Source organism: Pseudorca crassidens, chromosome 11 (assembly GCF_039906515.1).
Source record: "Pseudorca crassidens isolate mPseCra1 chromosome 11, mPseCra1.hap1, whole genome shotgun sequence".
Classification (NCBI taxonomy): Eukaryota; Metazoa; Chordata; class Mammalia; order Artiodactyla; family Delphinidae; genus Pseudorca; species Pseudorca crassidens.
Genome location: NC_090306.1, coordinates 61,717,050 through 61,732,540, shown reverse-complemented (window position 1 = coordinate 61,732,540; position 15,491 = coordinate 61,717,050). Strand labels below are relative to the sequence as shown.

At 35.8% G+C, this 15,491-nt stretch overlaps 1 protein-coding gene across 2 annotated transcripts in view; it reads right to left on the bottom strand.

Annotated features, from left to right (window-relative positions):
* The window catches only part of TRHDE (thyrotropin releasing hormone degrading enzyme), a 405,202-nt gene that overhangs the window by 188,980 nt on the left and 200,731 nt on the right, over window positions 1–15,491 (bottom strand). For both annotated transcript variants that reach the window (XR_010932493.1, XM_067697363.1), the window contains exons 4-5: window positions 11,577–11,731; window positions 8,686–8,799 (exon numbers count right to left, since the gene is read on the bottom strand). Coding sequence is in view for 1 of the 2 variants with exons in the window: in XM_067697363.1 (XP_067553464.1) it covers window positions 8,686–8,799; window positions 11,577–11,731 (269 nt within the window). In the remaining variant the exon portion in view is untranslated. The remainder of the gene's footprint in view (window positions 1–8,685; window positions 8,800–11,576; window positions 11,732–15,491) is intronic.

Genomic DNA, 15,491 nt, shown 5'->3' with positions numbered 1-15,491 from the left:
AGATTTACTAACTCATAACAAACAACTCCAGAATACATAGAGTGCTATGGCCCAAAAAGTTAACCAATTCAGAAAGGAAACTCCACATTTATTCCCAGACCCTATATATTACTGTATCTCAAAGTAAGCTACTATAACATTTATAGACTGATTATAAAATTAGCAAAGAAAATCTTTATTACTCAGAATGCAAAATCTGGACTAGCGATCCATTTATAATGTGCAAAAATATTAAAATATTAGCATTCCAAAGTCATTCTGAAATGGAACAGGTATACTCAAAAGTATTATGTGAAGGCAATTTCTTTGCTCTTATTAATTTTTAATATGTGATTCACAAGATACTCCACTGGAAAACATATTTTCGACCCTAAAAATAATACCATTATACTTAAGTACCTAAAATTAATAGTAATATTTGTTGTAAGAAGAAGAAAAATATCTTAGAGTTTTAAAACTATTCTGTGACAAAAACAGTACAGGTATTTCATACATATTTTGAAGATGGAGAAACAAGATCACACAGCTATTAAGTGTCAAAAATCTGAGACTTCCTTGGTGGTCCAGCAGTTAAGACTTTATGCTCCCAACGCAGAGGGCATGGGTTCGATCCCTGGTCAGGGAACCAAGATCCTGCATGCCACACAGTGTGGACAAAAAAAAAAAATTAATCCACGGGATGGGTAGAAATAAGAAATCGAACTTCATTCTAGGAAACTGTAAAGTAGCATTACTCGGACAAAAAATAATTTAACTTAATTGGTAAAATAGATCTATGAGACTTTGAGGACATTGATGTTCATACTCATCTGTGGTCCCCATCTCTAACAGAGACACTTGCAAAGACTGGGCCTCCAAAAAATGTTCGTTACATAATGAAAAATGAGTGAGTCAATATAGATTAATCCCTGGAAATATTTTATAAATTAGGGGCCCTAAAAATGCCAGCAAAATGCTTAGCAACTAATAGAATAATATCATTTTGTTGTGAGAAGCCAAATTATTTTCAGGCCTAGGAAGTGATATAAACCATTATCTCTCAGAAGAAGCCAAAGATTCCAAGAAAAGCACCTTATGGTCTTAAAAAGTAAGACAAAGAAACACGGAGAGTTTTTACTTTTAATTAGTCATCTTCAATATTGTATTGTGTTTAATGTCCTTCAAATTGGACTGATCAAGTGGATAGTCGGGAAGAGAATGTAATTAATGCCAAGTTTTGCTCTTTAGGAGCAATCGAACTAACCCTCTCTTTAATCAGAAAACTTGGGAAATAAATAATAAATAGATGAAAATATCCCACCATCACCACAAGCACCACTACAACCAAAAGTACAGAAATATTTTTTTTAAAGCACTTATCTTCCAAGCAAAGCTGTGAAGCTTAGGGAAAGAACAGAACTTAACTGAGCAGAAAGATACTCAAATTCTAAATAAAAATAAATAGCTATTGTAAATCTAAGCAAATATTAGAGAACATGTTTGATCCATGTAATATAAAAATAATAATACGTAGCTAAATCTTCTTCCTGTTCCATTATTTGGCTAATCCTCTGAGACTTACTACGCTAAATTTTATTTTCCAAACGTATCTATGAATATGAACAGTCTGATTGAGATTATGGATCTGTGTTTTTGAGCTACTGCATAAACAAAACAACTTCTGACAGAGCATGGTTGGTCAACTAAGAGCAAAAAAAAAAAAAAAAAAAAAAAATCCTCAATCTACCCACACCTTCTGAAACCACCACACTAAAGATAAAATACAGTTGTATAAGAAGCTGATATATAGCAGGTCTCTGCTAATAAGCCATGAGGTTTATTCCATAGAAATTAGCAAAGTGAATGTCTCATTTTGGGTACTTGATAATTCTTTGAATGAATTAATTAAACAGAATGAATGAAATGTATAACTGAATGGAATGGTAAAAAAGTGGCAGCAATCCATCAAACTAGTTTATATAAAATTAATGTTAACAGCACTCAGGAAACACATCACTGAACTATAAATAAAATCTTGAGAAGAGAAAATTTTAAATGATTAAAGGAGTTAATTGGACACAGGTGGATTTGAAGTAGGTTCTTAGAGAAAAGCATCCCCACATATCTTCATTTTTAAAGACAAATATGACAAAGATAACACTCCAATCATTAGAAAGAATTTTATTTCATTAGTCCCAGGGAAAGGTAAAAAGCTAAAGATATAAATAGTTTCAAAAGGGCTTACTTAAAACTGTGAACGGCAGATCCACAGAGGTTATTCACCTCAGTGCCAAAACATGTTCTACCCCAAATCATCTTTTTGGACTCAAGGTTGAAGAGAGCTGCCTGAGTGGTGGCCTGCATGGTAGTGTAGCCATTACCACACTCTCAGACTCTTGAGAAAAATGACAGCAAAGATGTGTACTCTCAAGATACCTAGCAGAAGGTCTTACTCTATTTCACAGCGAATTAGCATACGTAAAGTGTTTAATGTTACACAGTAAATGCTACGTAAGCCTTTATATTGCAAGTGTTACTGGAGTAACTGAAGCAAAATCTTCATCAACCTCAAATTATTGCTTTTTGCTTTCTCTTGACAGGAAGCTCCTTTACATTTTTTGATTCATATCACTTGAACTCACTACTTTCATTTATCACATCCTTGTCTAGCAACAGCTGAACAGTGTTGAACTAACCTTGATGAAATGGAAAAAAAAAAAAAAGTCCCATAAAGTGTTATGGACTGAGACAGTCACTCCTTGTTTAGAAATGAGTGTGTTGTAATATCTTTTAAAGCATATAGCTGCCTGGTTAAGGATGATTAATAATTATAAAAATAATGAATTATTCTTTGGTTGTCCTCTTAGTCCCCAGCTTTCCTTTTTGGTTGTATTCATGTTACAGATTTTGCAAAGCAAATTCTCTTTAACATATCTGAGATGATACTGAATGATATCAAGTGTTGAACAATTCATGTATCATAAGAAGATAAACGTTTTTACTAAGCGTGGTAAAAGGGACAGATTAAACTGGTATAATCTGCTATTGCAAATCATAAGTATTTGAGAACAATGATGTCTAACAGAACATTTCATCATTTTGATATAAATTTTTGGCATCATCAATTTTTTTGTTTATCAAGTGATGTCTGACCATTTTTAGCAAGCTGGAATATTTTGCTTGCAAACTGCTCTTACCTAAAAAGGGAATGAATGGGTTAACTTTTCCTATATTATTTCTAGATATGAGAAAGGATAGCGTTGCATTATTGTTAGGCTCCAGGTTCAGAAGAGTTTTCTTCTTAGGAAGTGTCTAATCCTGTCAATTTATTGGTTACTTTTGAAATTCCTAAGGAAATGCAGAAAGACCTTGACACCATGCAAACCTGAACACAGTCTTCGGAAGAAATACTTTATTCTGAAGGGAATGCTCATTTATCTTTTATCTCCAAGTTTAAAATATACAAAACCTGAAACAGTGTCTTTCTGAATATAAATGGCTTTGAAAAAAATCATCCTTTAAGAACATACATGGGGCTTCCCTGGTGGTGCAGTGGTTGAGAGTCCGGCTGCCGATGCAGGGGACACGGGTCACGGATTTGTGCCCCGGTCCGGGAAGATCCCACATGCCGCGGAGCGGCTAGGCCCGTGAGCCATGGCCGCTGAGCCTGCGCGTCCAGAGCCTGTGCTCCACAACGGGAGAGGCCACATCAGTGAGAGGCCCGCATACCGCACCAAAAAAAAAAAAAAAAAAAAAAAAAGTTGATGTTTTCAGCACAAAGAGAATGACTTGCGAGGGGTTCGGAGGGAAGAGTAAAGGGAAAGCATAAAGAAGAAGTCTATTTTGAAGACTGTGACCCCCAGGAGACCCAAGTGAGCACCCCTTCTACTTTTCTTCTAGTCTTTCAATGTAAATGTCACTTTTAAGCTACTGAGAAGGATCAAAAATACCATAGACCCTTGGGACTAGCCATCAGAAGCTTTTAAAATGTTCACATTCAATATGTCAGTCATTTGAGAATAAAACATCATCTACCAGGTTGAAAACAATTGGATCACCTTCTAATTTACTGATTTCTCAGGAGCAGAATATTATATGTGGATTTTTTATAATAGACAAAATACAACTCTATGGAAAATCACATATATATGATATATGTGTATATACACATTTATTTGGTATTCAGTATTTATAAAGTAAGATTCTAAAATAAATATTTAATTCCCAAATGGTCTACCTTTGACACCATAGCCCTCCTGGGCAAATATATTTTGATATTGATGAATTATAGGCAATAGTACCAATGTACCAACTACTGTTGAAGTGTATATTAACTAACTTTGAAAAGCATGTGAAAGCTTTCTTCCCTACAGACATTAAATCAAAGATGGACTTAAGACATGAACAGCTGAACAAGTAAAATATTAACCAAAACAATTTTTTCTCTCTAATTTTCTACTTTCCCCTCTCTTGAGTACTAGAGTGTTTATTATTGTTTAGAATAATTAAGCAGTATATCTTTACATTTAAACTGGAAAAAAACTGAATTCAATAAACTCTGTATCTATTTCAGTTCACCAATGATTTTCTCAACTTCTTTTTGAATAAAAACAAAATAATCTAAGAAGTAAAGGTAATTTTATTGCAATGCCTATTAAATTTAGCAGGCAATTTTTGTTGGAGCACGTTAAAATGATACTGAGTCTAATGGCAGAATTCATTTTTGCTATTTTAGTCCTGCCCATGATAAAAACAATTGAGAACATTTATCAAAGTTTTGGACAACACACTTTGAGATATCCTAAGTATTTAGCATAATGAAGTTTAGTTGCATGATTCTCTATTAATAGTTATCTTTATGCCCAGGTATGTGCCCTCATAAAAATTCAGGAAGAATTCCCAGCCCGCAGACTTTATCAGTGTATAAAGTTGTTGCTGTGTAAATCTCCTTTAATCCCAAATTATTTAATAAAAGAACATACACTCATGTTGAATAATTCTCATTATAGCAAGTACGTCCTTACAAGGCTACATTCAGGAAATTAAAGGTTACACCTATCATACAGATACAAATTATAGTGAAAACCTGTGCAATATGCACCAGGGATATGATTTTGCCTGCATCGGCATCAGGTCTGTAAAAGAAGGAGTTCTTCGTGGTATCATTTTACTATTCATCCTTTTCCTGTATTGAAGCTCTTTTATCATAGACTTTTTCAAATTTAAATGATAAAGAATTGTTGAAGAATAGTAACTAGGCAGCATGAGTCTTTTCTTTTCTCCCTTTGGACGGCCATCAACAGCATACTGTAACTTAATCATCCAATAATGTTGTCATTAACAACCAACTTTGATCAAATAACATCAAGCAAAAGGACTACTCAACCTATGAAATCTAACCCCAGCCCTGAGCTGAAGAAGTTGCTTCTGTTGATCTTGACACTTCTGTTTGATGAATGAAACATGATATAAGGCTTATGTTCCTATAGAATAGTCCACATTGCCAAAAAAGATAAGCATTGATTTGGGGAGACTGAGTCTAGATACAAAGATTACAGAAAACTTTTTGTAATCTATACATAATTGTTAGAAATCTAGGGTGTCAAAATAGATTACTAGGGTTGGAAATGTGAGGGTATTTATACATAAAATCAATGCCCCTTTGTAATGGAGCATTTATTATTTTCCAGGTCCATGATACCTACTCACATTTGTATAGCGGTTCATGCATTTCAAAGACCTCCAAAGTTATTTTATCTTCACAAAAATTATGTGTGCTTACCAAGTCAGTATAATGGCCCCCATTTCTCAAATAGTAAGGGTGAGTCAAAGAAGTGAAATGCCTTTCTTGGAATCTGAATTTCTTCTTGCCTATCCATTTCCTGACCTTATATCATACTACCTGTAAAGGGCCATATCTATAAAATAGTATACTTGATCAGTTTATTGGGGAACAAAATTTCAGAGTAGTTTTTATTCCATGTAGTGTTTTTAATGTAAAAACTGATTATTGCTTTAGCAGAAACTGACTGTAGACACATACACACACATATATACAACCTAAGATTTTACTAACAGTTAAGCAGGCTACACAAGTATACTATCCTAAATCAGAGCAAGAGCTTCCTTAACAATACAGTGTAATTCTGGGCTTCCTTATTGCTATTCCATCGAAGGTAGACTGTCATAGTAATCTCCCCAGCAAACTGAAATTGTATTTCAGTGCTTGAGCCTTGGTGTCTAAAAATAATTAAAGCACTGTTTTTGAGATTAGAGGCAAAAGAGGTCAGCTTCCTGAATTTCTTTACTTCTGACACAAGCCTGACTTCTGGTTTTTCTAATTTAGGCTAAGTTCTAGTGAAGCCCAAGCCTTGTTCTCCTGGGGGAGTTTCTGTGCATATCACAACAGTATGAGTTACTGCTAACACAGCCATCACTCTTGTTCTTTCTAGTATTTCTTTCACTCTTTTGCTGATGCCATTATGAAAAATAGTGCTGACACAGCCTTAAAGTCACTTAATATCCTTTCTTACTTATGTGGCTAACTTAGTCCTAAAATTTTGTTTGCAAAGAAGATATTAACGATCCTTGGAGGAGAATTTGTTTAGAGTCTCTTCTTACAGGTTTTATAAATTTAATATATTGAGGTACTCTACAACCTAAATTGAAAAAACTACTAAAAAAGCAAAAGCAGCCAATGATCAGACAGTATTTGTAATCTTTAAAATCCGAACATAAAGAGACATAATAATAAGACCTGTTTTCACTATTGCCTAATTAACTGTGATGGACCTTATTCTTTCATTTCTTAGTTTAATCCATCATTAATTGTTATTTTTGATTATAACATATGGATTAATATCTTACCAGCTCAAGGTTTTTATACTTCCAGGGCATGGTATGTATTCTGTTAAGGACAAAGTCTCAGATGTGTTATTTACACTCTATATTCATTTTCAATATTTCTTATAAAATTGTTCTCCATTTATAACTTAACTGATAAAGATAATGAAGGAATATACAAAATTATTCAAAGACAAAATCCAGTATGAGGACATTGAAACTTGGGATTCACTGCCATGCTAAAACCATTAAAAGCTGTCAGTTTTCACCTCTAGTATAATTCTGTTCATTCCTTTTTAACCTAAGATGTATTTTTATAATGATAAATAGAAAGGATTTTGTCAGATAGCTGAATGAGCTGAAAAAAAAGAAAAAGCTTACCTATATGAGTAACATGCCGTTTGTAATACTAACATCTTTTAATATTGAAACATAATAGAATTATAAATCAGTAATAATCCACAGCATAGTGAAAATTAAATGATAATTTTAAACAAATTTGGTTGAAAGTCAACTAAAAACCAAAATATATTTTTACAAATATTTCAATATCCTTAAACATTTCAGTTTTCAAATTTCATATTTGTTTAAAAATTACTTAATATTGATGGTATTGATGATTTTTCTTCAAAGTTCTTTAAAGGCATTTTTAATTAATTTTAATGCCATAATAAAACAGTTCAAATAAGTTTTTTTAAATTGTATAATATATAATGCATACCTAGATACATAAGGCTAAGTAAAATTAACTCACACATTTGTGCAAATGAACCATGCTGCCTTTATAAAATATAAGCAAAACTGGATAATTCAAACATATCAATATATTACAATTGTAACATTTCTTCTGAGATATGTAAGATCACCTTTCTTACTCAGCAGCAGTTGGCTGAATTTATGGTAGAGAAGTTATATCATGACTTACAGACATCTTTATATTTTACCTTGGTTTAAATACTATTCAGATCATACTTGGAATCACGACAGATAACTAGATAATCACATAATAGTTTAAACATCAAAAAAGAGTGGTGTGAAATAAATATATATTATCACTCATGCTATGTCACAGGTGAAAGCTTTTGAGCTTCTGGAAGTTGACAAATGTCAGTACTTTGCAACTTTTACATAGTGCCACTTAAAATAAATTTAAAATTCAAGTTCCCAAACAACATATACCCTGGGTTCTACTCCATAATAACAGTCACTTACTGATTAATGGAAGCTTATACTAAATGAAAAACTTATATTAAATGACATATAGAAATCATACCCTCCCTCCACTTTTTCTTCTAGGATACTCTAGAACATCACTGCTTAAGGTACAACAAATCCTACTTCAGGTTCAGACGTACAGGTATGAGTATAATGTGTACAACTCTTTATAGTGACCTCTTATTAAATCATTTAATCCTAAAGTAAAAACAGCAATAATGCATCAAAAATTTTAGCTAATTTTTGAGTTCATCACATTGAAGAAATATTAAGTTCTCATTTTTCTGTATATTGAAACATCCTATATACTTAAAATATAACTCATTGGTTACTGTTACCTTCTCTATTTTAAGGGATAATTTATCTTTGTTATCAAATACTGTAATCTAAACTATTTCTATTTAGAAAACTTGTACCATTTCGAAATCAGCGTATAACCAATCAGATTCTATTTAGTTCTAATAAACAAAAATATTTTGGAATAGTACTGTTTACATTTTGGGTTACTTTTCCTTTTATTGGATAGCTAACTTTTTTTTTTCATGCATCGGTTGGTATTTTCAGTCACATCTGATGATAAGATAAGCCCAATGTAACACAGGATCAACCTTTCACTTAGAGTTCCAAACAATTAAAAAGTGCACTTACCATGTTCCAGCCGGGGTAGAGGTAGTCTGTACCAACAAACTCAAAGTAGTGAGCAAATCCCTCCTTCAGCCACACATCTTCCCACCACACAGGAGTCACGAGGTCACCAAACCACTGCCGTGACAAATGAATGGGCATCAGATAAAATCGCGTCTATCCCAGAATTATTTTATCTAAAAGTAAATGTATTAAACTATGATTGTCACAACTGGAATTCATTCCCCAATTGATTTTGTGATCTTAAAATACGTTGTGGCAACACCATTGATTTATTTGACTACTTGGATGACACTAATTTTCTATAAATGCATTCAGGGAAGAACAAAAATAAAATGTTCAAGGAACACAACAAGAAGATTTAACCTGGAGAAGAAAGAGCTCAGGGTAAAAAAACTGACAACAGCTGTCTTCAAATATTTGAAGACCTAGTATATAGAAGAAGAAAAGGCTTGGGTCTTATGGCCCTACAGGGGACAAATCAGTATTAATGGATGGAAATTAGGGTTGTAGATTGGTAGACATTGCTAAAAATGCAGGAGACCCTCTAACAGACTGAAATAGATGAAGATGGAAAATACTACCTCGAGAAGCGGTGAGCTCATCACAGGAAGTACTGAAGCAGCGCCTTCCAGTGGCAGAGGCAATTCACAGACGACATCGGCTGATCGAAGGAACTAATAAAGGCTTTAAGATGCTCCACACCTGACTCTCCATGATTCTATGATAATGAGGGTTGGACCAAAAAAGTCTCTAAGATCCCTTCAGGAAAGTAATGTTGTAATTTATAATTGGTGTTTTGATTAGATCTGGATACATTACTCTGAAATCCTTGCTGAGTTCAACAAAGCTTAAAGGAATTCTTTTTTCATTAAAAAACAAAACAAAACAAAACAAAAAAACATTATACGCGGGAACTATCCTACAGACTTGGGATTTAATGATGAAAAGTCAGACAATGTCCCTTCTCAGGCAGCTGACACTTTATTGTGGAGGAAGGGACAATTAGGTGAGATAGAAAATAAAAAATAAGCAAATGAACAATACAATTTCAGATCTTATTAAAGTGTGATAGGAATGGAGGATGGGTCACTTTAGACTGTAAAAACAAAAAGATTCTCTCTAAGCAGATGACATTTGAGCTCAGACTTTAATGATAAGAAGAAGCCATGAGAAAGCCTCAGGCAAGAGGATTATAGGCATTTGTAAGTAACCCTTAGTGTGAAGACTGTAAGTGGGAGTGAGTTATTTAAGAAGCAGAAGGAAAAGGCAGTCAGACAAGTATCAGATCATAGCTTTACAGCTTTAGGAGCTAGAGGAAAGAGCTTGGTGGCTGAGCATTTCAATATTAATAAAGTATCACTTGCTCAAGAGGACCTCTAATAGAAATACAAAGAAGAGATAACTGAATACGCTGATGACCACAAAACAAATGATATTTAAAACATTTTCTGTGCTTGATCAGAAAGTAATGTTTCTTCTCCCTTAAACTGAAAGCCTGTCTTAAGAATTGTGACAATAAACAGGTGAGGAGAAACGGTAATGTAGAAAATAATTTGGCAATGATAGTGGAAATTATTATGTGTTTCTCCCAGCTTCCGGCTCATTTCCGCATAGTAAGTAGCCGAGCACCACTAAGCTAGAACAAGAAAGTAACTGAGAATCTGGAACAAATGAAATCCAGTTCTAGAAAAAATTATCAGTGTGTTCTTATTTCAACAGAACTCTACATGTAACTCGTTTCTAGGAACGTTCAAAAGGACATTGATTTGCGTCAAAGAATTGTATGTTTAGCTGGAAACCATTTTTAGCACAATAGAGGAGCCCTGGTTATCTCTGCAATGGACCCCCTTAAGTCTCTGCAGCAAGGAACACATGCCCAAGCTGACCAGCATGACAGGTACCAACGTCTACAGGTTCACTGCAGAAGGCTGACATACAGGTAAAGGGTCATATGGCCTAGAACAATTTATCATGAAGTCCCTATTCATGTATTGTCATTTAGCTGTTCAGCCTCTTTTACTAACAACATTTTCCACCTCAATCTTTCTTAAGGTTTTCAAGCTTTTTAAAAAGATTTTGGGTTGGTAACAAATTGAAGTTGTACAGTATCACACTGTGATTTCTGGTGTTTTCACTTAAAAACCATCCATAGTTTCTGGTAATCAGGACAAAGATTGCTTTTTATTAGCACAAACGTTTATTTTCAGTTATTTTTTTCGCTAGAATCAAGATTCTAATAAGCATTGTGAAATCTCTGTAATACCTTCTGCTCATTGTAAGAAAGTACATAAAATCAAAATGAAATTAATTTTATCTTAGCTTCATGATAAAGCTGGCTAATTTACATATGAATTTCTAAACATGTCAAGACAAAAAAAAATCAATCATTTGAGAACAAAGAGGCTGTCGCAGAGTTAGTGAAAGACTTCCTAAGTGTCTGTGTGATGGGAGAAGGGGAATAACAAATTGATTTCAGCAAAAGCAAATTTTGACATGTACACAAAACTCAGCTGCATCTTTCAGCAATGCAATAAATCATTGCCATCACTGCACTCTCCATATATACACACCAATAATCACAAGAAAATACAGCAAGGTTGACAAAGAATAGTTAGTGGATAGGGTCTCCAAAGAGGCTGCTGGGTAGCAGTGCCATCTCACTCCTCAACTAAACTGAATGACAGTTACTTATTCAATATGATCCGTGTGTTTGCTTTCGTTTGTGCCGTCACTTGAGAACAACCTATCTTCCAAAAAGAACTACGTGGTGCTCTATACAATTAAAACTTAATTGGGAGGATAATAACTTAGCTCCTAATCTAAGTATCTGAAACCATTCTACATTCTCGATAGTTTGCAATTATACTTACACCTGATCCTTTTTCTCATACCTGGTGACATATCTCATGAACAATGACCATGGTGACATCCAGCAAATAAGAAATAGATGAAACACTGGGATCCAGCAGTATTCTTTGTTCCACAAAAATACTTAGTCCCCAGTTCTCCATAGCAGCATACGGATGCTTAGGCACAGCTAAAAGATCTAGAAACAGAATAAAACAATTCCAAAGGCTTTAACAAACATGTCAGATTCTAAATTCATGTCCGACAAAAGTCCAGAAATCCTAATTAGAAGAAATACTTGTTCTTTCTCAGTAATTTTTTTTTTCTAAATTAAACTACCTGCCATTTCTACGTGACAGCAGAAATATAGGCTATCACTGTAAATGCTGGCCATATCCATCCATCACAGTTCATTTTCAGACCCAGTGCTGTAGGAGGTTGGAAGTATCAGCGCCATTATTGATGGGCCTGTCCTAATAAGTTGCAGAAAGTCAAGGAAACCAAATGCAGCAGGAACCTACAGAGTCAAAAGGCATCGTGCCTTCTAATGAAAATATATTCAGCTCAGTGCAGTAAATGCTGTACTCTTGCTTTCACCTCAATATTGTTCAAAAGAAAACATCTCACATCAGTTTAAAAATCCAACATATCATATTTCTAATTGCTTAATTCTAATGTATTTTTTGAGTTTTGTTAAAAATAAAATATTACATGTAAATATAGCTCAGATAGAGAAAACTAAAAAAGTAGATGTAGTGTCAAAAGGACTATTGAGGGGGGCTTCCCTGGTGGCGCAGTGGTTGGGAGTCCGCCTGCCGATGCAGGGGACACGGGTTCGTGCCCCGGTCCGGGAGGATCCCACATGCCGCGGAGCGGCTGGGCCCGTGAGCCATGGCCGCTGAGCCTGCGCGTCCGGAGCCTGTGCTCCGCAACGGGAGAGGCCACGACAGTGAGGGGCCCGCGTACCACAAAAAAAAAAAAAAAGAAAAAGGACTATAGAGGTAACCTGCAGACTCTGGTTCTGGCCCTGCCTCCACCATTAATTAAATATATGACATCAGTAAATCACTTTAATTTCTCAAGACCACAATTCTCTCACCTATAAAATAAGGTTATTGGACGTCATGATCTCTCAAATCCCTTCCAGCTCCGAAAATCTATGATTAGGTGATTCTAAGATTTGTGCTTATTTTAAAAGGTTGTAGAGGTATTATCAGCGTTTGCTTAAGGTGACACAGTAAGTACATGCTTTGATGCACTCCCTCTGCTCAAACACATAGCAATGTTAAGTAAAATATTAAAAGGAAAAACTGAAAATCATCTCCAGGCTTGAAAATAAACCTCTCCATGGACCAGAAATGGTACATAAGTGCAAAGCAGTGATTGCATGTGAAGCCACGGGCAGTGGCATTTGGGAACTGGCTCCAGCAGGATTCACCGGAGCCAAAGGCATCTAAGCCAAGCTGATAACTTGTTGCCAGAGGCTGACGTAGGGCATGCATGTGCAGAAGGACTGAATATAGCTGGTGCTCAGTGCTGCTTGGGAAAGCTAGCAAGCGGCAGTGTAAGGATTCAAACCCAGGCAACCTGGCTCCACTTTCCCATGTAAACCCTGGACTAACTCCCTAGGATGCTAAGAAAATAATGGTACAAAAATGTTTGCTGCAGTATTCTTTGTAAGAATGAAAAGAGAAAACTGCAAGCCTTTCACCGAGATAACTGACAAAGAAACTGTGAAATAATTCTAAAAAGCAATACCATACAACAACTGAAATGGTCTTACCACTAGATTCTAACACTACATGTATCAACACGGATAATCTGAAAAACGTAATGTTGAGGGAACAAATAAGGTGTAGAATGGCCCTTACCATATACTACTTAAAAACAAGCAGAATAGTACCATAGATTGCAAATGGATACTCACACATCCACTCAGACAGACAGCAGTGGTAAAATGCACACACAGTCACACACATATAGGAATGATAAACACCAGATTCACAATTATGATTGCTTCAGAAAAGAAAGAAGGAATGAGGGACAGTCTCTTAGGTTCCTGGAGCCAATTTCAACATGTGTGCATGTGGGGCGGGGACGTGGGAGGGTTTGTCCCACACCGTCTATAAATAATTCTTGGATTCCAACAGAGTGACCCAGTATTCAACTCAATTCCGATACCATCTACCCAAAGATAGAATCAGATTCCACAGGTTAAGGGTTCAGTCCTACAACACTGCACCCTCCGAGATCCCTACTTCAAAAACCAGTCCCAAGCCCAGGTTGTTACCTGTGCTTCTGACCTATGGACTAAAGATAAGTCAAGTATGGCCCCTGTAACCACTACATGGAAACATGACAGCTTAACAGAAAAAATAAAGAAAGAATAAAAAGTCCTGTGAAAGAGAGAGAAAACAGATTTAGTTGGAGAAGTTCTTGAAAGAGATAGTATCTGAGTTGGACTTCCAAACATAAATAGGATTTCGACAGGCAGACAGAGGTACTATATGCATTCATTTATACAAGTATGTATTTATTGAGCATCTCTTTTGCTCAATACAAGCATTGTTTGTTCTGTCATCCAAGCTCCTTGCTCCCTGCTCTCATGGCACTTATATTTATTTGTGGGTGTGTGTAGGAAGAGGAGGTTAATTAACAAGTAATAAATGAATGAAAGAAATTTAGTAAATGATAAATGCTACCAAAAAATAATTGAGTAAGACAATGATTGACTGGTAGGGTGAAATGGGTCGAGTGTGGTCAAAGCAGGCATCTCTAAGGTAATCACATCTCACCTGAGATGTGAATAATGGTAGAAGCTAGCTGTCTGAAGATCTGTGGAAGTATTGATATATTGTTCTAAGAAGAGGGGACAAAAAATGCACAGGTCCTAAGGAGGAAATGAGGCTAGCATATTGGATAGAATGAAGGTTGGTGTGGCTGAAGCGTATAAAGGAGAAGAGTATCGTTGTGAGAATTATACGAAGTGCAAGTACATAACATACTTCTACTTAAGATTTTACCTTGAGACCTTCCTTAAATATGAACAAACCAGGCAATAGAACAACATTGCGCCAACTCTGCCTGCCACCAGCAGATGGCAATAGCAGTAGCAGGTCTGGGGCCATTTACTTGTAGGAACACGGGGACTTATGGACAAGCCTGTTGCAAAACAGAGGCACTTCTGTTTGCTGGAGTTCTCCAAGAGCCGAGAGTAGTCAGGTCCCCAAGACTGAGTCAACAAATCAGGCCGCACACTGGAATATGGAGTGGCTCAAATGGCACGGAGAGAAAATTCTAGACATGGGCCAGATGCGAGTCTAAGAGTTTGGAATAAAGAAGGTACAGCCAGGGGCAGTCATCAGACAGCAAAAACCTGACTAGCAGCCTAAGCAGGTGTGGTGAGGGGGCAGCTGAAGGTTGGTGCCAACGATCTCAGGCAACGATCTCAAGCTGAAGGTTGGTGCCTAAGTAGGCAGCTGGTGACAGGTTGGTTTCCAGAGGTCTAAGGGCAGAGAAGTCAGACCCGAGTAACAAAGCTGTACTTCAGCCAAAGACTCTTGAGCAAATGGAGTCAGATTCAGATAAAGTGATTGAGAACAGAGTGAAACACAGAGGGATCAAGCACAGGGGGCAGCTTCTCAGATGCTCACAGGCTTAACAATAGATACAGGGAACCATGTCTATGGCTGGCAGAAGGAAAAAAAAAGAAAATTTTAAAAATTAGATTACGCTACTACAGACATAATAACCTTCTATCAAAGTACTGAAGAAACCTGGATTTTGTTCTAACAACTATTGAGGGATAATTTAACTGTGTCTCTCTGCTCTATACCTTTATCTCATAAACAGTTCTATATTTTGAGAATACCTTCAGGAGGCATATATCCACATAAAGACTTGTACACAAATGTTCATAACAGTTTACTTCCAATACGCCCAAACTGGAAATAATTCCA